Raw genomic sequence first — 24,024 nt, forward strand, 5'->3', positions numbered from 1 at the left:
ACAAAACATTTTTTTCTGATTCAGTGACTTATTTCTATAAAGAGCCTGATGGATGAGATTAAATTGTGTTCAATTATACATTATTTAAAAGGTTATAAGTATATTCTAGTTCTGTCCTTCTGGAAAATCCATCCTATATGGTCAAGAGACATAGCTTCATTTTCCTTTCCCTTTATAGTCAGCCTCCATGCTTCTACCAGTCTCTGTCATAGTATTTTCCCAGGGATCCAAGGAAAAGTCACTTCTCTCTCTTACATGTGGTCAGCCTGTTTCTGCCCATGAGTGGCAGACTTGCCTAGTATTCCATTTGTTCTAGCCAAATCAGTTGCGGGGAGGGGACCCAGGGCTCAGTTATTACCAGCCTTTTCCCTCTGGTGATTCAGATTTTGAAGTGTCAGGCTCTCAGTAAAACTTTTCTTAAAGAAAGAATAGGTCAAATTGCTCTTGGGCCTTCCAGATATTTATGTCTGTCCCTCCTCTCCAACAAAACACATGCAGCAACATTACTTTCCCTGAACAAACCCATTGTGCCTCTACTTATATGTTAATTTGCCTCCAGGTTACATTTCATCCTGTGGTTATAGTCTGTTCTGTGAAGTCATTGTTGCCTCTGATCGTGGGTCCAAATCTCACTGACGCGATCTGTCTCTCATAGTGACATAGGCTCTGATAGGTTCATAGCAGATAGGTTCTGAATATTTAGGCATTTAACTAAATAAAAGCTTATGTGGAAATTTAAACTTGCAAGAAAAAACTTGAATATTCTCAAACTGAGATCCTCTTGAACACTCAGAATAGGAATATTTTCTTGCATAATATTTTCTTGCACAATCACAGTACAGTGGTCATATTTTGTACATTTACGAATAATGTGATACTTTTCTATTATCTGCAATCAGTATTCCAATTTTCTCAATTGACTCGATCATGTCCTTTATATCATTTTCCTGCCTCAGCACAGGATCTAGTCTAGAGGGTCAGGTATTGCATTAAATTGTCATGTGTCTTTAGTCTCCTTTAATCTCTAATGTTTTCATAGCCTTTCTTTGTCTTTTATGATACTGACATTTTGGAAAAATACAGTCGTTTTTAAAATAAAATGTTCACCATTTTGAGTTTGTCTGACATTGTCTCATGATTGGATTAACCTACATATGACCGGCAAGAATACCACATAAGTGATGTGTCCTTTGGAGCGTTTTGGTCACCCTGTCAGGGTGCTGTTGAATTTCTTCATACTACAGTTACTTCCATCCTGCCCTTGCAACTGGTAGGAAATATTGGGTTGGCCAAAGGTTCATTCAGGTTTTCCTGGAAGATGTTACGGAAAAACCCAAATGAACTTTTTGGCCAACCCAATATGTGGGGAGGAAATTTAAGGCCATGCAATTATATTGTTCCTCATCAAAAATTCTTCATCAGTTTATCATTAGTTGATGATTCTTGTTCCAACCAATCTTTACTATGATAGTTGTGAAATGCTGATTTTTCATGTAGATATGTCATGGGGTTGTAGCTGTTTCAGGCCCACCAATAGGAACAAGAGCACAAGTCATTTTGAAGATGCTAGAAAAATGTCTGTCAAGAATGCCCTTTAGTACAGTATTTATCTACTTATTGGGCTTAGGGCTTCCTAGCTTTTAATTCATTAATGTCCTTGACCGTTCTGTTGTTTCCACCTGGCTGTTGTGTCCTTGTGACATGCCCAAACATTTTTATCAGTTCTTTAGTTTTGGGCATAAAGAGATGTTCCAAGCTCATCTTATTCCTATTCTGCCTCAGCCCTGGAATCAGCCAATTTCCTATGAAGCCCCAATTTCTTTTTCTGGAAAATGATATTCAAAACCAAGGTCTGGGTATTAGGTGTGCTCATTGCTACTGAAGGGTCTTTGTTTCTAGAGCCACTCACCATACAGCTAGGGAATATATGTGCATGTATATGCACGTATGTATACCTCTATACATGTCCACATACAAATGCCGTCACATGTACATAGTGATCTTTTATAAATCATCAGTGCACACTGATGTCTAGCAGGTTAAATTTTAACAGATTATATTGATTTCTGTGAATAAGAGAGCTGAAAACATTTTCCATATGTGTGAATTTTCCGTGTCGAGGTTCTTAATAGCATTTACTACAAAGCTTGATTATTAGGTGAAAAGGCTTAATAATTTGCATGCTTTGAAGACTTTTTCTCCTCCCCTATTTTTAGCTTGTGAGTGAAGCTGAATTTATACTAAACCAACAAGCGGAGTTGGCAGATGTAACAGGGACTATAGCTCAAGTGAAACAAAAAATTAAAAAGTTGGAAAACTTGGATGAAAATTCTCAGGTAAGATTATATTTAGATATGCAGTGTATCTAAGGAGTATAATAGTTATATTTTGATGTCTTTTGGTAGTATAAACCCTTATTATGACTAGTCTCTTGTAACAACAGTCTGTAGAATTGGCTCAGCAATATTTGTCTATTCTGTTAAGTGTGGGACCTTGCAGACATCTCATCTAGTTATAACTGTTTCAGGCCCATCCATAGGAACAAGAGCATACATCATTTTGAAAAAGCTAGAAAAATGTCTATCAAGAATGCTATTTGGTATTTGGAAATGATGGAAACCTTAAAAATATAATTCCTTAAATAACCATCATTTGATATATGCAGCTGAATCAAACACAGATTAATATAGATAGGTCTATTTAGCCTTACCAGCTGTGTGGCCCTGGGTAAACTGATTAAGTTTTCTAAGACTCTGTGTCCTTATCTATAAATTGGGGATGTGATGACCTACTTTGCAGAGTGATTATTAGGAATTATTTGGATGCTGTGGATAAAACACTTAGCACAGTACCTAGGATATATGGACATAAAGCATAAGTACTCACGAGAGCCAGCTGTCATTTATTCTGCTGGTCTTAAAGCTTGGACTCAAGACTTTAACACTCAACACAGTCTAGCTTTGCTTTCCTGTCTTGTATGTGAGAGTGAGGCTATTGTTTTTAAGGTGAAAAGGTGAAAGTAGCTCAGTCGTGTCTGACACTCTGCGACCCCATGGACTATACAGTCCGTGGAATTCTCCAGGCCAGAATACTGGAGTGGGCAGCCGTTCCGTTCTCCAGGGGACCTTCCCAACCCAGGGATCAAACCCAGGTCTCCTGAATGACAGGCAGATACTTTACCAGCTGAGCCACCGAGGAAGCCCTTTCAAAGTGTATTCTCAACAAATAAATCGATTTCTCGGTACCATAAGCATCTAAAAACAAAATTGAGAGGCAGTGGTTGTGGTGCCCAGTTCTAGAATTGTACTTGTAGATCTTTGTTATCATGGGGCAACTTCCAGATCTCTTTGGTTTGGAGAAAAAGAGAAGGCAAACTGGCTTTGGAGCTTCGAATTTTTTGTCTGTTTTTGTTTTGTTTTCATTTTGTTGTGTTTTGTTTTGAATAATTTTTAGTTTTAATTGTGGTAAGACACTCAAAATATAATTCACCATCTTAACCATTTTGAAGTGTATGGTTCAACAGTATTGAGTGTATCTGCATTGCTGTGTAACACATCTCCAGATCTTTTTCATCTTGCAAAACAACGTGAATACACTCAACACTGCTTAACTGTACACTTCAAAATGGATAAGATGGTAAATTTTATGTTTCAGTCACAACACTGGGGTGCGGCAGTCAGTAGTTAGAATGGAGAATAAGCTTTGAGTTCCTTTTTGACAGGGAAACCCTGTGGTGGTCTCTTCAATCTGTCAAGTCCTCAAGTAGATGCCAACTAGATCTAACAGGATTTCCATGGCTGAGGTGATATGAAATCCCTTAGCTTTCACTTGGCTGGTTTGCATCTCATTGATTATATTTGGTTCTGTTCTAAATCTGTACCTCCCAGGAGGAGCAAATCTCATCCACCTTCTGGGTGGGCTGGTTAATTTTCTGTTTCTGTGATCAGAAGTGCATGAGCTTCTGATAACACCGCTGCCATAGCTAATGACATTAGGCTTTTCAGGTGGCGCTAGTGGTAAATAACCTGCCTACAATGCAGGAGACATAAGAGACACAGGTTCAGTCCCTGGGTCGGGAAGATCCCCTTGGAGGAGGGCATGGCAACTCACTCCAGTATTCTTGCCTGGAGAATCCCATGGATAGAGGAGCATGGTGGGCTACAGTCCATGGGCTTGCAAAGAGTAGGACACAACTGAAGCAACTTAGCATGCACATGCACGTATAGCTAATGACTCTAACTGGAAGCTTTTTTTCAGCTGGCAGAAGTATGACATCAAACCGTATACTTGGCAATATTTCTCCCTGGCTCAACCAATTTCCTTTTTAATTATGTTTTCTCCCCCTCTATTCAGATGGACATCTTGCAGTTATTATTTTCCTTCTTTCTTAAAATCAGGACCTGTTAGCGAAGGCCCGGTTCGTAATAATACATGGACACAGACTCGCAGCAAGTCACCATTATGCCCTGGATTTGATCTGTCAGAGGTGCAATGAACTACGTTACCTTTCTGATATTTTGGTAAATGAGATCAGAACCAAACGGATACAGCTCAGCAGGACCTTTAAAATGCATAAACTCCTACAGCAGGTAATGTCACGGGACATGGTGCATTTCTGAAAGAGAAATTATATTTTTTTCTACCTGAGTCCTTCTCAGATGCTATAGGGCAAGGGTCTGGCATAGCTTTGTTATTAGATTTGTAAGAAGTCTGAAGAACTGAGTTTGATTATGCCTATTTCATTCATCCACTTTGCAGTATTCACGGCTGGTCCAGGATTGTAAGGATTTTGGCCCCTGTTCTGAATATGGGCATGGTGGTGGTGATGGCTTCCTCTCTATTTTAGGTTTATCTCTGAGGCCTCTGCTCTGGTGACAGTTTGCAATTAGAACACTTTGAAAAACCATGCGGGCATTTTGCTCAAGCCTGACTCTCATTCCACATTTCATAGTTACAGCAATGTAACTATGAACAACAGTGATTAGAAACTGTTCTAACAACAAACAGTGATTAGAAACTGTTCCTCCATGGAATAGAGTCTGACCCCTTTGATGATTAGGCGGTGAAGAGAAGTTTTGATCATGGCAGTGGAATGTAAAATAGGGTATCACATATAGGCATTGGATCTGAACATGAGCATTCTTATCTGTACATCTTCTCTGTCAAGGAAACTTTTTCTTTGTGCTAGGCAATCATCATGCATTTTTATTACACTTGAGATTTTGCAAAGAATTTCATATTTCAGTTATTGATTTTTGGGAAAGAACGTGCAGCTGGTGTTGAGAGAATGGTTAGACTCCTGCTTCAGAATGAATTCCTTGTTATGAAATGAGTGCAGGGCCTCCCATCCTTGGCTGTGCCTCTGAAGTACCTGTGGAGATATAGAGAAGAGACTTCTGGTTGCCAAGGAGGAGGTGGGTCATGGAGGGATGGAGTAGGAGATTGGGGTGAGCAGATACAAACTATTACATGTAGGATGGATAAACAACAAAGTTCTACTCTATAGCACAGGGAACTATATTCAATATCCTGTGATACACCATAATGGAAAAGGACATGAAAAAGAATGTGTATATATACATATGTATAATTGAATCACTTCTCTGTACAGCAGAAATTAGTACAACATTGTAAATCAGCTATAGTTCCAAAAAAAAAAAAAAAAAAAAAAAAAAAGTTAAAAAAGCAAAAACAAGAGAATGGGAAAGACTAGAAATCTCTTCAAGAAATTTAGAGATACCAAGGGAACATTTCATGCAAAGATGGGCACAATAAAGGACAGAAATGGTAGGGACCTAACAGAAGCAGAAAATATTAAGAAGAGGTAGCGAGAATACACAGAAGAACTATACAAAAAAGATCTTCATGACCCACATAACAATGATGGTGTGGTCACTCATCTAGAGCCAGGCATCCTGGAATGTGAAGTCAAGTGGGCGTTAGGAAACATCACTACGAACAAAGCTAGTGGAGGTGATGGAATTCCAGTTGAACTATTTAAAATCCTAATGCTGTAAAAGTGCTGCACTCAATATGCCTGCAAATTTGGAAAACTCAGCAGTGGCCATGGGACTGGAAAAGGTCAGTTTTCATTCCCAAAGAAATCCAGTGCCAAAGAATGTTCAAACTACTGCACGATCTCACTCATCTCACACACTAGCAAAGTAATGCTCAAAATTCTCCAAGCTGGGCTTCAACAGTACATGAACCGAGAATTTCCAAATGTTCAAGCTGGATTTAGAAAAGGCAGAGGAATTCGAGATCAAATTGCCAACATCGTTGGATCATAGAAAAAGCAAGAAAATTCCAGAAAAACATCTACTTCTGCTTCATTGACTATGCAAAAGCCTTTGACCCTGTGGATCACAACAAACTGGAAAATTCTTAAAGAGATGGGAATACCAGGCTCCTGAGAAATCTGTATACAGGTCAAAAGGCAACAGTTAGAACCAGACATGGAGCAATGGCCTGGTTCCAAATTGGGGAAGGAGTATGTCAAGGCTGTATATTGTCATCATGCTTATTTAACTTATATGCAGAGCACATCATGTGAAATACTGGACTGGATGAAGCACAAGCTGGAATCAAGATTGCAGGCAAAAATATCAATAACTTCAGATATGCAGATGACACCACCCTTATGGTGGAAAGCAAAGAAGAACTAAAGAGCCTCTTGATGAAAGTGAAAGAGGAGAGTGAAAAAGCTGGCTTAAAACTCAACATTCGAAAAACAAAGATCGTGGCATCCGGTCCCATCACTTCATGGCAAATATATGGGGAAACAATGGAAACAGTGACAGACTATTTTCTTGGGCTTCAAAATCACTGCAGATGGTGACTGCAGCCATGAAATTAAAAGACACTTGCTCCTTGGGAGAAAAGTTATGACAAAACTAGACAGCATATTAAAAAGCGGAGATAATCCTTTACCCTGAAAGGTCCATCTTGGCAAAGCTATGGTTTTTGCAGTAGTCATGTATGGATGTGAGAGTTGGACCATAAAGAAAGTTAAGCACTGAAGAACTGATGCTTTTTTTGGTTTTCATTTATTTTTATTAGTTGGAGGCTAATTACTTTACAATATTGTAGTGGTTTTCATCATACATTGACATGAATCAACCATGGATTTACAAGTATTCCGCATCCCAATCCCCCTTCCCACCTCCCTCTCCACTTGATTCCTCTAGGTCTTCCCAGTGCACCAGGCCTGAGTACTCGTCTCATGCATCCAGCCTGGGCTGGTGATCTGTTTCACCCTAGATAATATACATGTTTCAATGCTTGTTTCAAAAGAATTGATGCTTTTGAACTGTGGTGTTGGGGAAGACTCTTGAGAGTCCCTTGGACTGCAAGGAGATCAAATCAGTCAATCCTAAAGGAAATCAGTCCTGAATATTCATTGGAAGGATTGATGCTGAAGCTGAAACTCCAATACTTCAGCCACCTAATGCGAAGTGCTGACTCATTGGAAAAGACCCTGATGCTGGGAAAGACTGAAGACAGAGGAGAAGGAGATGACAGAGGATGAGATGGGTGGATGTCTTCACCAACTCAATGGACATGAGTTTGAGTAAGCTCCAGGAGTTGGTGATGGACAGGGAAGCCTGGCATGCTGTAGTCCACAAGGTTGCAAAGAGGCAGACACAACTGAGCGACTGAAACAAACTGAACTGAATTTCCTTTTTGAGCTTTTAATTATTTTTAATTAAAAACATTTTTTTTTGGCTGAATGGCATGTGGCATGTTAGTTCTTCCACCAGGGATTGAACCTATGCACCCTGCAGTGGGAGTACAAAATCTTAACCACTGGATCACCAGGGAAGTCCCATGACTGCATTACTTTTAAACTCTTTTCACCTACTAGCAGCTTTCACATATATTTTCTTGTGCATCCTTAGAGAAACGCCCAAAGCTGTCATAGGATATTGGGCCTATATCAAGAATAGTCTACCCCGAACATCTTTCCTTCCTGCTGCAGTGACCACCAGAAGATGCCCTGTTAGACACAGATCTGGCTTTCCCACTCAGTTTGAGGATAAAGTGATAAAGGAAGGATATGGGTCTACCTGGGGAATGGGGAGCAGTAGAAGCTGGGTAGAGAGCTTAGGTTAGTTCAGCACCACCCCCTTGCAGCTGCCATCAAACTCTCTCTCCACATTATAGATAAGAGCATCTGTGATGCTATTTGCTGCTAAAATGTCTCATTGACTCTAAAGTTTAGAATAGTATCTAAATCCATGTTTAGCCTCAGATCTTAGGGGCATGCTGCAGAAGATCAGAAACATGGCCTTGGCAATAACCAAGTGACTTTAGAAGCAACGAAGCCTAACTCTTGCTGCCTCAAATCATCTAGGAGGGCCAGAAGGGTACATTATCCATCAGTGTCTCTGAGGAGCCTTTTACTGAGTTAGAGAAAAAGTTCATTCCAGTTTTTCCATACCATCTTACAGAAAAACCCAAATGAACTTTTTGACCAACCCAGTATAACATGGTGAACTATAGAATGTCCTGCAGGCTAAAACATAACAAACTACTGTGACAGCGCTTAACTTAGTAGCTTTCTTGTGCTCAACACGCCCTCTTTTCTAGCTGTTATTCCCTTTCAGCCAATAAAGGGTAAATCACCTTATTCAGTGACTGACTTATTTCATGACTGCTTGATAAATTTCTTCTTCAAGTTGTTTTGGTTGAGACCTTCTGGTTTTGTAACCATATGAAATAATGCCTTAATCTGTTCCCTATTATTTTCCTAAATTTCTTCTAGTTCTATATTAAAGTCTAAATTAATTTTGCATCTGTCTGAGACTGAGAAATGTAATAGGATTTGTAATGACCCCCATTTCAGAAAATATTTCATAGATTACTTATGCAACCTGCAGGTTCAAATGCAGACCATCCAACTCAAGCTTGAAAACATCCGAAGTATATTTGAGAACCAACAGGCCGGTTTCAGAAACCTGACAGATAAGCATGTGAGGCCGATTCCGTTCGTCGTACCTGCTTCTGACAATTTGGTCAGATCTAGAGCACCATTTTTTTCACCTACAGAAGGTAGAATATCTTACATTCCCCTTTCTCTCTCTCTTCTTCTTGCTGTTGTTTACTTTGTTACTTTTAATGTAAATACTGAACTCATTCTTCAATCCTGAGAAATAGGAATTGTGTTTTTTAAGCATCCTTGGTCATGTGCAAATTGTATTGCAGAAGGCAGGAGTCATGATAGAGATTATCATATGATAATTAAGCAGAGTAGTAATATAGTATATATAGTATAGGATGATGAAAATCTGGGCTGAATTTCCCAATTTTGCAGTGAATATGAACTTTATACTAGCATCAAACTCACAAACAATTCACCCTTTTCTTCAGCAGGTGCAAGGAAGCATATAAAACTAATATATACATACATGCATTTACCACTTATAGGGATAAATTATTATTTGGTTCTTATAGGATTCTAATAAGTGAATGGCTTAGATAATCAAATAGATTGCCTTTTCTAAACAGGTACAGGTAAATCAAATAATTTTGCTAGTAATTAACTGTTATGGAGTTCATTTACTTGTTTTAATCTTTGTAGACTATTTTAAACATGTAATACTTATTTCTATTTTCTAAGTTCTGTGGGATAAAATAATTATACTCTCTGTGGTATTGAGCTATTCTGGAAATAAGATGACTATTGCTCCAAGGTTTTCCTTGAGCTGCCTCTGGGGCCCCTTAGGGGAAAGTAGTTTGGTCTTTGGGGCCCTAAGTTAGTTAAGTTTGTGAAGGTGGGCCTAAATTCCATCTCTTTGATCTGAGTAAATCAGAGACTTCATTAATATATGGGAACTGCTTTGAAAATCAGAGAAGGCCTGAGCCAGGCATAATGAATATAAAAATCCAGCTCAGCTCCAGCAGAGATCAGGTTAAAACCAAGTGATGAAAGCAGGTAACTAGGCTAAGATTATAAAAGTCATATAGTTAATGGTTATTAAATATAAAAATATACTCACAAATAAAACTGTAAGCATTGCCCATAAATGAATAATACTAAGAAGATACTAGGAAAAAAGAATAAGAATAAAAACCAATAGGGGATCAAAACCAACAGCTATGAGAATAAAAATAGAATAGGTTGATATTCCTAAGCAGAAAGCAGAGCTCAGTTATATTTCTGGCTCCATTCATGGGGTGTGTGACCAGGGACAGTTCACTTAACCTCTTTTGTTGATTTTGCCTTGTTTTGTTTGTCTATAAAATAGGAATAATAATGCCTATTGATTTCAAAGTGAAATACCTACTGAAGACAAAGTTAAAAAAATTTAGAATATTTAAAAATACTCAATAAACTAGACTATTCCTTCCCTCTGATGAAGGCCTCTTGCTTTATGGTTCTCTAAAAGCTCAACTCCTCTGAAGGGTTGAGGAACAGAGCTCTGAAAAGACTGCCCAAGACCAGTTCAAGGCCTTAGTCACTAAAAGTTCATTTTGTTTTGTGTTGTTTCATTCTTTTTCTTTCCGATATTCTTATTTAATGGCATTACACTTTCTTTCTGCAGTGGGAGTTGGATATTCTTTCTTTCAAGCATGTAAACTTTTTTCAAAAGGTACCCATCTTTATTACTTTTTGTCAGTACATTTTCTGAATTTGTGTACATGTGAAAAATCAGTTTGGCACCTAAAACCAGCAGCAGTTCCTTCTCACATTCTGCTTAAGGTTAACTTTTTCATTTGTTTCATAATAAGCATCCATTAGTCTCTCAGTATTAAACTTATATTGGAAAATAACTATATAAAAAGTGGATTATTCTTTTTTATCAGATGACCACTTGTAAGACAAAAACAAGAAAAACAATTGACTTTTAACTTAAATTTGTTAAAATAAATTTGCTTTCATTTTAGAGACTGTGTCACCCACAGTAAGCCTATTTGTTGGGAGTAGCTTGGATTTGCCTAAGGTATTTATGAGGAGTACGGCAGCCTACTGAATAAATGACATGGATGGATTATGTCAGTTATCCATCATGGTTCCTAAATTAAATTAGAGCATCATTTATGCTACAAACACTGTTCATTTTACCTACTTGGTCTGTGAGTAATGGAAATTATAACAATCAGGTCCAAATAATTCTTCAAGACTTTTCATTGCTAAGTCAAATATATAAGATTTGGTCAAAAAATATGGGATTTGGTCAAATAAACACAGAAATGTTCATTTTTTTTTTTATAAAATAAGTCAAACTGTTTTTTTGTTGTTGTTGTTTTTGTTTATCTTTGTTAATTTGCATCAAGTAGAATCTTGTATCTAGCACTGTGTCTGGCACCTAGAAAAATGTAATAAATATTTTGCTGAATTAATATTTCATATAGAGGGAAGTTATGGAAGAACATCGTGTGTGAGAGGTAAAATGGTTTGAGCTTCTAAACCTGTAGCTCTAGTCTAGATCTTTCTCCTAGACTTCAGAGTCTGTATTTATAATTTGCCTCCTTGAATTTCCTATTGGCAGCTCAATCTCAGCATACCCCAAAAGGATGCTATTTTTTCTGCTCCTCTTTCTCACTCATCCCCACCTCTAATCAGTCAAAAATCCACTTCTTCAAATCCGCCCTGCTAGCCCTCACTGCCACTTTCCTAATCCAAGCTAACACCCATCTGTTGCCTTGACAACTATAGCAGTCTCCCAGTTTCCCACTTTCCCTTCTTAAATGCCCCTAGCTGTCTTGCCCTTTGGACTTTACAGCTAGTGTTCTCTTCTCTTCCTTAAGGTAAGTTCTTCCTTCCTGCCTCTCCTCCTCTCCTGCACCCCAGTTTGGTCAGGTGTTATACTATGGGATAACAAGCCCCTCTTCATGTCTTCCTAGCTTTAGCATAATTGCCTGTTTTGTGTTTCTTTTGCTAGAATGTAAGCTCAGTTCATGTTTGTAGCTCCAGTACCAGACACAGAGCTTAGCAGACAGTATAGGTGCTCAAGAACTATATATATATACACAGACATATACATATGTGTATACACACACACACACACACACACACACACACACACATATATATATTTGTAGTCACATGGGTAAAAGAATGAAGATATCTATTGGGTTGGCCAAAAAGGTTGAACCAACCCAATACCTTGCTTTTCAGAAAAAGATACACTCCTCATAAATTTTGTATGCATTCCTTTTTCATCTCTTAATGTATTTGCAAAGAATTAATTAGTAAAAGTTAGTTTGTAAAGCTCCCTAAGTTTCCTTTATAAGTAAACTTTGGATCTCTGGATATCAAGTTTCTTTAAAGTGATGGACATCAATATTTATTGAGAAACTAATTTTATATGGTAATTGCCACTAAATCTAATTTATGTTTATCCATTTACATATATATTATATAAAGGTAAAAATTCCTGTATAGAATATATTTTAAGTAAATGGAGAGAAGGATACAGTTTAGAGAACTCATTAATAGCAGAGTCTTTCCCTGAGTGGACCTTGCAATGGCTCCCAGTAGAGGCAGAAAGGACAAGAAATCTGTTCCTTCCATGGTGAGAAGTGATGCACACAGCCCATGTGGGTGGGGTTCTTTTCAGCAGCCCTGAGACTTAGGAACTTAAATGGCCTAGTCTTTGACTGGACCATGCCCTGGGCTCTGGAGGAGCATCTGGACTCCTTGCTTGATAATACAGGGGCTCACCTTTTGTAAATGAAACAGAAAGATTAAACAGAAAGAAAAAGAAAGATTACACAGGAAGAACAGAAAGATGGAAGCTTGGAATTTTGATAAAGTTGGGTTTTTTTTGTTTTATTTGGTTTTGTTTTAGCATTTTAATGTGCTTTAGAAATGTTGTTTTATAGACAGTGGTTAGAAACACGAGATCTGACAGTAGATTATACAGATTTGTGTACCACTTCTGCTTCTTGGACATCTTATGCTTAACCTATAAAATGGGGAGAGAAGTAGTACTTATCTTCAAGGGTCAATTTGAGAGGTAAAAAACCAAATGCACATGTAGAGCTTAGAATAGTGTCCAGCATGTAGTAAGTGCCAAATAAATGTCAGATGCTGTGATTATTAGTTAAATTGAGATTTTATTCTGAAACTGTTTTTGATTCAGTTAATCAGTGAGCTACAGTCTGATTAAATGCCTATGTATTGTGATCACTAAATCTGCTAATAATCATGGGTACTAACACCTAGCTTCATGCTTGCTCAGCAGTCCAGCGAATGTTCAGTGAATAAGAGAATGGGTGAATACATGGCAAAATCATGCTCTATGAGAAGTTGAAATCATGTAGATAAGTCTAACCAATCATCTGTTTTATATAGTGTGATTTTAAAATACTAATATAAACATGTTGGCACATTAATCTGTTTTTAATATAAATGCACATATTTTTATGAAAGTATTGATTTTAATTTTTGTTTGAAATTCTTCTCTCATATTTCTCTATCAGGGAAGAAGACTTGGAGACAAAATCAGAGCAACACAAAAGTAAATATCATTAATTAATTCAACATTGGCTTTATTGCTGTAGTTGCAGAAGCGGGATGGGGCTAAAACCATATTTTTCATTCACTGAACCAATATTGTGCATTTGAAAGCCTATTTTATCTAGAAGAAAAAGCTGCTGCTGTGTTGTGTCTAATTACAGTACTGGCGTAGCCCCAGTTGTATGAGCAGTTTCTCAAGTCTTGGCTCCAGTTCAGAATAAATGCTGTAGAACATCTCATATAAGTTCTAGTTTCTCTTTCCTGCCCGCACCTCAATTCAGTTGAATAAGTGCTGCACCTTTTTACAAAAGGAAATTCCTTTCATAAGTGATTCCAGTCCTGCAAGTAGAAAGCATGGACAAAGGACAGGTTCTAATGGACCATCTGCTAGGCTCAAAAAACACACCTATTCTTTTCTTGGTAGATTCAAGGTTCCTTCTGAGTTATTCATGACAATCTGGTATCTGCAGAGAGTAGCCGCCTCATAACTGCAGCATCTTACATTTTCTTTGTATGTTCTTGATGGTAAATGAGGCCAAAAATGTATCTCCCAGACGCAGGATAGCATATGATACAGATTGTGTGGCTAGAATGCCTGACTTAAGTCCCGCTCCATCACTTACTGGCTGCATAACCTTGGGCAAGTTCTCTGGAAGTCAGTTTCCTTATCTATAAAATGGAGGTAATAAGAGAACACCCTCATTATGGAATTAGTGTAACTAAGATAAAATAATCTAGTATTTATGAAGTACTTTGAGTATTGTGTGGTGCATGGTAATGCTCTAAGTGTTTTATGTAGTTGTTAGCAGGCTAGCAAATGACCCATACTGACACACCATGTCTGGTTATCATGTTCTACAGCCAGAGTTTCTGGTTTCAAGAAGGAAACAGGCTGAATGCCAAATTCCTTAGTCTGCCAGAACTTTGGTTCTGGTTTCAAGTCATGCCCACCTTAATAGCTATGTGGATTTATTCATTTGCATATCCTGAGGGTAAAAATAGAAGGCTGTGATTCTGTACATTTCCTTGGTGAGATATCTAGCTAGTCAATCCAGTTCCCAAATGCACATATACTTCCAAGTCAAGTCAATTTGCACAGTCCTTAGGCATTTAAAATTTGATGGTTCAAAACTTTTTAGCCTTGTATTTCAGAACCCTGTTAGGAGCGGATGGCACATACCTATCTGAGAAGTATAGTATGCAGTATTTTCAGTCTTAATTATAGTAGTTAAAATGATAACACTTGGTAGATGGAGCATACAGAAATCAAAGTACACTTGTAAAGAGGGAATATGAGGGACTTCCCTGGTGGTCCAGTGGTTAAGACTGTGCTTCCAGTGCAGGGAGTGTGGGTTTGATCCCTGGTTAGGGATCTAAGATCCCACATGCCTCACAGCCAAAAAAAGAAACAAAGCATAAGACATAAGCAATATTGTAACAAATTCAGGAAAGACCTTAAAAAATGGTCCACAAAAAAAAATCCAAAAAAAGAGGGAATGTAATAATGGTGGCTGACCATGGGTTTGGCAGTTTTATCACTTACTAGGTGACCTTGGCCCTTTGTGAAAGCTCTCTGAAACTTGGTTTTCCCATCTGTAAGATGGATATGGGGATTGGGGATCAGTGTGCCATCACTTGCTAAATTGATGTGAGGATTAGATATGATGATGGTGTGTTAAGCACCTAGGACAGTGCCTGCTCAATATATACAATAGAAATCAGTGGATGAATGTTTGCTCCTTTCCACATGTATCAGTAATAAGTAGGTCATGTTGTGTGGAGATGCTGTTCAGCTGATAGACTCTGTACTTCATTTTTGGTTGTTGTTGTGAAGTAACGCTGCATTTAATTGGTTAGGTTTTCTGCAAGCTCAGCTGGCCAGTATGGCCAAGATCCCTGGAATATAGTTTCGAAGAGCAGATAGCCATCACAGTTCTCAGTGGGGCAGTCCAGGTCCTGTTGAGTCTGCAAAATAAGGCGGGGAAGTCTCTGACACATGACAGAGAGCAGAGAAAGATGAACAAGACACAGCCATTTCAAGACACGATAGACAGTTCTGCACATCTTATTGGCCCTGGATGTGCAGGGCCCTGAATTTGCATTAGGTTTTATCATCTCATTCATGTTCATGATGATGCCACTGAGTGATTAGGAAAAGGGTCTGATATTGTGTGTCCTTGCTTAAAGAATTCAAGGATTCATGTAATATTTGCTAGCCAGGTTTCCATCAAAAATCAGTAAGGTTAAAAAGCCAGGTTGTTTCTTCAGTAAATAAACTTTAGTTATCTGGCAGTCAACTTCTTTTTTTCCCTTTGGGTCCAGATCTTAGTTCCCCAACCAGGAATGGAACCCATGCTCTCTGCAGTAGAAGTGCAGAGTCTTAACTGCTGACCCATCAGGGAAGTCCCAGGACAATCAACTTTTTATGAACTAACCTCATTTCCCCAAAGTGCTACAGAAATGAAACATTATTTAACATATAAAGTAAATTGTAATGAATATCTTAAATCTGTCCTCTTAGGCAACTAAAATAATTTTTAACTAGTATATATCAAAGTTATTTCTGAGAAAAATCTTAATCATAGTGTTACTTTTTAGTTTATCTATATAGTTAGAACATAGAAAGAAGAAAACTTAATTTGGGATACATTTCCATGAAGAAGAACTATACCTACATAGATGCTAATTTCACTTTTCTTCTCATTTCAGACTGAAGCAGTATATGATTGTCAGGAGAAGAGAAGTTCTGTTCAGTCCTCCAGTTTGGACAATGACAATAGCTTGGATATTTTAAAGAAGTATCTTTTATTTATTAACATATACCCATATACACATCTACCAGTAGGAGGCTCTGATTCAGTATTCAAAGCAGATGTACTTAGAATATTGAGTTCCCAGAATATGGTTCTTCTGAGTGTGATCAAATGTGCACTAGAGAAGGTGTCCAAAGTCCTGGCCAACCTATACCTATACTGTGTTTATGTGACTTGAAAATTAACTAGATCTTTTCAGATTCGAGTCTCCTCTTTTATGAAAGAGGTGAGAGTGAATGGGTCAGTGTTTCAAAAACTACAGATTATGTAGATATACAATGTGATTTTATAGGTACTAATAAAAATTATTTCATTCACTTTTATATTATTATGTTAACATTCCATACATATGAATAGTCACCTTTTAAATTTTATATCACAGAGTTTTGAGTAAGTAACCAGTAGTTTGCAGCAAGTAACAAATAGTTTGAAACATAGTTATATACAAAGATTGTTGAATGTTAGTTAAATTTATAAAGGTATAAAAATTAAATTAAAAAGAGGCCAAGGATAAAAGTTAGGGACTTCCCTAGTGGTCCAGAAGTTAAGATTCTAAGCTTCCACTGCAGCAGGTATGACTTCAATCCCTAGTCAGGGAATGAAGTTCCTTCATGCTGTGTGGTGCGGCCAAAACACAAAAAACAAAGAAAAAGAAGTTAAATTAAATGTATAACATTGAGGAGTGAGGAAATAAATTTTAAATACAATGTCAATTAGAAATCACATTGGAAGGAAAATGTATTTTATTTTATTTTAAAGAGACAGTAAACAAAGTTACTGTGGAAAGTTAAGTATGATCTTTATTTGGGAAAATCAGTATTATAAATTCATATCATGTCTTGAAAAGCTTCAGAACATTACTGAGGAAAAAGGAAAAATTGTGTCTAAAATGCTAATATGATTTTTTTCTGAGAGGGAGAGAGGGAGAACAATAGCACAGAAATTGTGCTGTCCGAGAAAGTATTCCCCAGGTTTTTGGGAATAGATTTTGTGAGTTTTTAGTAAATGATTCTTAAGTTTAGTGAGTTGGAAATAAAATTAGTTTTGTTTTTTTGTCCTCATTTAAAAATGACTCCTGAGCCCCACTCCTCTTTTTTTTTTTAAATACATTTTAAAGAGTCTTGTGGGTAGTACTTATTCTAGAAACCATAGAATTAATTTTATATTTTTATGATAAAACCAAACCATGGGTAGTTCCTCTGCACTGCTAATTTTCATCTTAGACAGTTTATCATGATAATAAATGAAATGTTTCAATACAATTCTAAAGTCATAAAATAACTGACAAATATGGTCCTTTCATTTTAGCCATGTCCTAAATGAGCTGATACAGACTGAGAGGGCATATGTTAGGGAACTGTTTACTGTTTTGTTGGTAAGTGACTCAGATTGTATTTACCTTTTTAAAAAATTAATTAATTTATTTTAATTGGAGGCTAATTACTTTACAATATTGTAGTGGTTTTTGCCATTCATTGACATGAATCAGCCATGGATGTACATGTGTTCCCCATCATGAAACCCCCCTCCCACCTCCCTCCCCATCCCATCCCTCAGGGTCATCCCAGTGCACCAGCTCTGAGCGCCCTGTCTCATGCATCGAACCTGGACTGGCGATCTATTTCACACATGATAATATACATGCTTCAATGCCATTCCCTCAAATCATCCCACCCTCGCCTTCTCCCACAGTCCAAAAGACTGTTCTTTATATCTGTGTCTCTTTTGCTGTCTCGCATACAGGGTTATCATTACCATCTTTCTAAATTCCATATATATGCGTTAGTATACTGTATTGATGTTTTTCTTTCTGACTTACTTCATTCACTCTGTATAATAGGCTCCAGTTTCATCTACCTCATTAGAACTGATTCAAATGCATTCTTTTTCTGGAATTCATTAGGAAGTGCTTTGGGCAGACTTCTCTTTTTGTCTCCTTCCTTGATTGTTTGTTAAATGTGTGCATTCTGGTTCTCCCTCTGCAGTGAGGATTGTGGCTTCAGAATTCATTACAGAAGAGATAAGCTGTTCTGTTAGGAATACAGTGGATTGTTGTAATTATTCCCTGGGTGCTATTTAGAGATCATGATATAAAGCCCTGAGTATGGGAGAAAAGCATTCACTTGTTACAAATGTCATATCAGTAATATTAATTTGGTCTGGCAAAACTCAAACACTTATTCCCTATTTAAGGAGAAGTTAATAACCTGTAATATCATCTTTCATACCTGGTTTCTATTTTGTTTCCTGTTAGCTACCCTGAAGGCCAAAAAGTTATCCCTTTCTTCTACCCATTGAGTAGAAAACCTGGACTTCCTTGTCCTGCTATTTAAAATAATAATAATAGTGGATAACTTGGGGGGAACTAGAAGATATGAATATTAAAATTACAAACAACTTTACCCTCTAATCCCATATACTTTCTGCTGTACTTGTATCTTTGGTGGCCCAATCAAATGTTGATGTGACTATTTTTTAAATGAATAAATGTATTTATTTTGGGTAGGGCTATAGAGCGGAGATGGATAATCCAGAGATGTTTGTTCTTATGCCACCGCTCCTGAGAAGTAAAAGGGATGTTCTCTTTGGAAACATGGCAGAAATATATGAATTCCATAACAAGTATGTAATTGCTGAATTGAATTTTCTTTTTTGTGATTATTATTTAAAAGGTTGTTGACCAATGTAGCATATTTCACATAAAATTGTGTTTTTTTCTTTGAAATTTTTACAGCATTTTCATGAGCAGTCTGGAAAGTTGTGTTGATGCTCCAGAAAGAGTGGGACCTTGTTTCCTGGAAAGGGTTAGTTCAATGATTATTTCAAAATATATAAATATATAGGCCACCAACATAGCATGTCATTTTCCAGATTTGGAGACAAGGTAGGCATTATTTTTGATGTCCTTTTATTTTTGCAGGCGACACATCACTCCAGCAAGTATTTAATGCTAAATCAAGTTTTGTTACATGAATGGGGTATTGGAGCATGCAAATGGCTATTGTATTCTGTGGCATCAAATGCTATAGTGGCTCAGCTTGTGACCTCTGACCCTTGGGTGATCCCAGGAGTCCAGGGACCATCCTGGCTGTGAAGATGAAAGAGTTGGAATCATCTTGGCACACCATTCTTGGCTTGGTTAATTTTTAGCCTGAGAGATGCCCTGATATTCCCCTCTAGTACATGTGAAGTCTTTAAATCAAATATAGTCTGGCTTTCAGACACTGAGGCATCTATCACAGGAACTTTGCAAAACAGGGAGCTGTGTGTTCTTTTTATTCTACAATATCTTTCAAGAGGCTCATGTCTCTGTGTCCCACGGGTATACTTAGTATAATTGACTTCCCAGGCTCTGTAATCACACTCTCCTCCATTAGAGTTTTCTCTCTCAATGTTCTCTGCTTATCTAGTTCTTGCACTTCCTGAAAGATCAGTTTTGTTTTGACTTGAGAGTCAGTTTGATAGAGGTGATCACTGAAAGCCTCCAAGGAGATATCTTATCTCAGGAAGCGTTTATGGAGTGAGAAGATAGTAAGGATAAGGCAGGACCTTTCTCAACATATCCTAACATTTTAAGACATTTAAACCATGGCCACCTGATGTGAAAAGCTGACTCATTTGAAAAGACCCTGATGCTGGGAAAGATTGAAGGTAGGAAGAGAAGGGGATGACAGAGGATGAGATGGTTGGATGGCATCACCGACTCAATGGACATGAGTTTGAGTAAACTCCAGGAGTTGGTGATGGACAGGGAGGCCTGGTGTGCTGCAGTTAATAGGGTCACAAAGAGTCGGACACAACTGAGCGACTGAACTGAACTGAACTGAAACCATGGCCAGATTCTTCCCTAATTCTTCCCTAATTCCCTAAGTGACAGCAGCTCCTCTTGCCTTTGAACTTCTATGGTACTTAATGTCTGTGCTACTCATTGGGAATTTTACATGTACTATGCATGTTTACACATGAATTTCATGAATTCTTTCTCCAACTAGATGGAAAACTGATTGAGGCAGGGTCCATATCCTGTATATTTTTGTATCTCTAGTAAGGTCAGCAGAGTTCTTGGCAACCAGTAGTTTAATAAATGCCTGTTGATTTCTTCATTCATTCAGTAGTCATCAACTATTCAGTACCTAGTTTGAGCCAAGCACTGAACTAGGCAATGTGAAATACCAAGACTATTCACATAGGAAAAGAGGGATTCCACTGTGTACAGTGTCAGTTGTGCTATATTAAAGTTGTATGAAGGGTCTTATAGGAGCCAAGAAGAAGTGCATCTGATACTGACTGGAGGTATAAATGATGGCTGTATAGAAGAGATGACTCGTGAGATGAGTGTTAATGACTGAGTAGGAGGTAGCCCATTAGATGAGGGTCAAAGGAACAGGGAGAGAGAAGAGGGTGAGCAGATATTGCACAGGGTTCTGATACAATGATGATGGTTCAATGAGGACCCAGGGACCTCGGGAGTTACTATAAGTTCATTCACTAAGGAACGGAGTGACTGAGAGCAAAGAAAGAGTGTATCTCTTGGTACCCAGTTAGCTTGTAGTAATCAAAAAAGTAGTCTGTTTTCATAGTTCATTCAGAGAAGGCTTTTTTCCCTCTAACTCTCAAACTTGGTAAGTGGAAGTTATGAAATTACTTGGATAATTATGTGTCCCTCTCCCCGGTTTGCTGGGCATGCTGGTCTTGGAATATAAAGAAGGCTTCTGACCTGGCCCTTTAAGCCACATTCCCTGTGATGCTTGGCCACACTGACTCTTGCACAGCCTTTCTTGATAAGAAAAGGACATATTTACAAATCGCTAATACATTTGCATTTTCTTTTTATCACAGAAAGATGATTTTCAAATGTATGCCAAGTATTGTCAGAATAAGCCCAGGTCAGAGGCAATTTGGAAGAAGTATTCAGAATGCGCCTTTTTCCAGGTATAGTAATTGTTCAAGTATTGGATAAAGTCTCTGTGGAAGATACTGGGATATTCCTTATTTATAAATTCATTTTCTGCTTTCAGTAAGTTTTATATGTGTGTGTGTATGTGTGTGTGTTAGTCACTCAGTCATGTCTGACTCTGCAACCTTATAGACTATAGCCCAACAGACTCCTCTGTCCATGGGATTCTCCAGGCAAGAATACTGGAGTGGGTAGCCATTCTCTTCTCCAGGGGATCTTCCCGACCCAGGGATCAAACCTGGATCTCCTGCATTGCAGGAAGATTCTTTACCATCTGAGGAAGCCTTTTATATATATATATATATAAAAGTGCGGTTTGACCCTCCCCAAAATATACATATATGTATACCAACATATTTGCCACTCCTCAGAGGCAACTACTTTCTGCTTTTTTAGCTGTTTATTTCATTATTTACCTCCATATCTCCAAATATCATACTTATATTGCTGCTTCCCACGATAGAAGATGAGCATTTAGCTTTCTTTCACTGTTCTTGCCTCCCTGGAGAATTTCTGTTGTCTTCACATTGGTTATGGCCTAATAATATTCCATAGTATGGATATTCCACACTTTATTTACCCATTCATCGCCTGATAGACATTTGAGTTGTCTCTACCTTTTGTGTGGGCTTCCCTTGTGGCTCAGCTGGTAAAGAAGCCACCTGCAATGCAGGAGACCTGGGTTTGATTCCTGGGTTGGAAAGATCCCCTGGAAAAGGGAAAGGCTACCCACTCCAGTATTCTGGCCTGGAGAATTCCATGGACTGTATAGTCCATGGGGTCACAAAGAGTCAGACATGACGGAGCAACTTTCACTTCACTTCACCTTTTGTGTACAAGCTTTTGTGTCAACATTATTTTCTTTTCTCTTTTCCATGGACCTGGGTATGAAATTGCTAGGTCAATTTTGTTTTACTTTTTGAAGAACCGTTAGATTGTTTACCAAAGTTGCTGCACCATTTTATATTCCTACCAGCAGTGTATGAGGGGCCTAATTGCTCCACACCCCCACCAACAGTGGTTTGTATCTAATTACTTCTTAAACAAACATTTTTTTATGTTCTTATATTTGTATTTGTATTTTTAAAATAAATTTATTTATTTTAATTGAAGGCCAATTACTTTACAATATTGTAGTGATTTTGCCATACACTGACATGAATCCGCCACCGGTGTACATGTGTTCCCTATCCTGAACCACTGCCCCACCTCCCTCCCAATCCCATCTCTCTGGGTCATCCCATTGCACCAACCCCGAGCACCCTGTCCCATGCATTGAACCTGGACTGGCAATTCATTTCACATATGATAATATAGATGTTTCAATGCCATTCTCCCAAATGATCCCACCCTTGCCCTCTCCCACAGAGTCCAAAAGACTGTTCTATACATCTGTGTCTCTTTTGCTGTCTTGCATATAGGGTTATTGTTACCATCTTTCTAAATTCCATATATATGCGTTAGTATACTGTACTGGTGTTTTTCTTTCTGGCTTACTTCACTCTGTATATTAGGCTCCAGTTTCATCCACCTCTTTAGAACTGATTCAAATGTATTCTTTTTAATGGCTGAGTTATATTCCATTGTGTATATGTACCACAGCTTTGTTATCCATTCATCTGCTGATGGACATCTAGGTTGCTTCCATGTGCTGGCTATTATAAATGCTGCGATGAACATTGGGGTACATGTGTCTCTTTCAATTCTGGTTTCCTTGGTGTGTATGCCCAGAAGTGGGATTGCTGGGTCATATGGCAGTTCTGTTTCCACTATTTTAAGGAATCTCCACACTGTTCTCCATAGCGGCTGTACTAGTTTGCATTCCCACCAACAGTGTAAGAGGGTTCCCTTTTCTCCACACCCTCTCCAGCATTTATTGTTTGTAGACTTTTGGATAACAGCCATTCTGACTGGCGTGAAATGGTACCTCATTGTGGTTTTGATTTGCATTTCTCTGATAATGAGTGATGTTGAGCATCTTTTCATGTGTTTGTTAGCCATCTGTATGTCTTCTTTGGAGAGATGTCTGTTTAGTTCTTTGGCCCATTTTTTGATTGGGTCATTTATTTTTCTGAAATTGAGCTGCAGGAGTTGCTTCTATATTTTTGAGATTAATTCTTTGTCAGTCGCTTCGTTTGCTATTATTTTCTCCCATTCTGAAGGCTGTCTTTTCACCTTGCATACAGTTTTCTTTGTTGTGCAAAAGCTCTTAAGTTTAATTAGATCCCATTTGTTTATTTTTGCTTTTATTTCCAGTACTCTGGGAGGTGGGTCATAAGGATCCTGCTGTGATTTATGTTGGAGAGTGTTTTGCCTATGTTTTCCTCTAGGAGTTTTATAGTTTCTGATCTTACGTTTAGATCTTTAACCCATTTTGAGTTTATTTTTGTGTACGGTGTTAGAAAGTATTCTAGTTTCATTCTTTTACAAGTGGTTGACCAGTTTTCCCAGCACCACTTGTTAAAGAGATTGTCTTTTTTCCATTGTATATTCTTGCCCCCTTTGTCAAAGATAAGGTGTCCATAGGTGTGTGAATTTATCTCTGGGGCTTCTGTGTTGTTCCACTGATCGATATTTCTGTCTTTGTGCCAGTACCATACTGTCTTGATGACTGTAGCTTTGTACTATAACCTGAAGTCAGGCAGGTTGATTCCTCCAATTCCATTCTTCTTTCTCAAGATTGCTTTGGCTATTCCAGGTTTTTTGTATTTCCATACAAATTGTGAAATTCTTTGTTCTAGCTCTGTGAAAAATACCATTGGTAGCTTGATAGGGATTGCATTGAATCT

At 38.0% G+C, this 24,024-nt stretch overlaps 1 protein-coding gene across 1 annotated transcript in view; it reads left to right on the forward strand.

The window, feature by feature from the left end:
* Positions 1-24,024, forward strand: part of MCF2 (MCF.2 cell line derived transforming sequence) — a 117,853-nt gene that overhangs the window by 55,256 nt on the left and 38,573 nt on the right. Inside the window, exons 10-20 of the mRNA XM_043459816.1 lie at positions 2,217-2,336; positions 4,398-4,589; positions 4,759-4,871; positions 8,765-9,051; positions 10,545-10,592; positions 13,429-13,466; positions 16,175-16,263; positions 17,587-17,653; positions 18,785-18,900; positions 19,013-19,082; positions 21,118-21,210. Coding sequence (XP_043315751.1) covers positions 2,217-2,336; positions 4,398-4,589; positions 4,759-4,871; positions 8,765-9,051; positions 10,545-10,592; positions 13,429-13,466; positions 16,175-16,263; positions 17,587-17,653; positions 18,785-18,900; positions 19,013-19,082; positions 21,118-21,210 — 1,233 coding nt within the window. The remainder of the gene's footprint in view (positions 1-2,216; positions 2,337-4,397; positions 4,590-4,758; positions 4,872-8,764; positions 9,052-10,544; positions 10,593-13,428; positions 13,467-16,174; positions 16,264-17,586; positions 17,654-18,784; positions 18,901-19,012; positions 19,083-21,117; positions 21,211-24,024) is intronic.

Source organism: Cervus canadensis, chromosome X (genome assembly GCF_019320065.1).
Source record: "Cervus canadensis isolate Bull #8, Minnesota chromosome X, ASM1932006v1, whole genome shotgun sequence".
Taxonomy (NCBI): domain Eukaryota; kingdom Metazoa; phylum Chordata; class Mammalia; order Artiodactyla; family Cervidae; genus Cervus; species Cervus canadensis.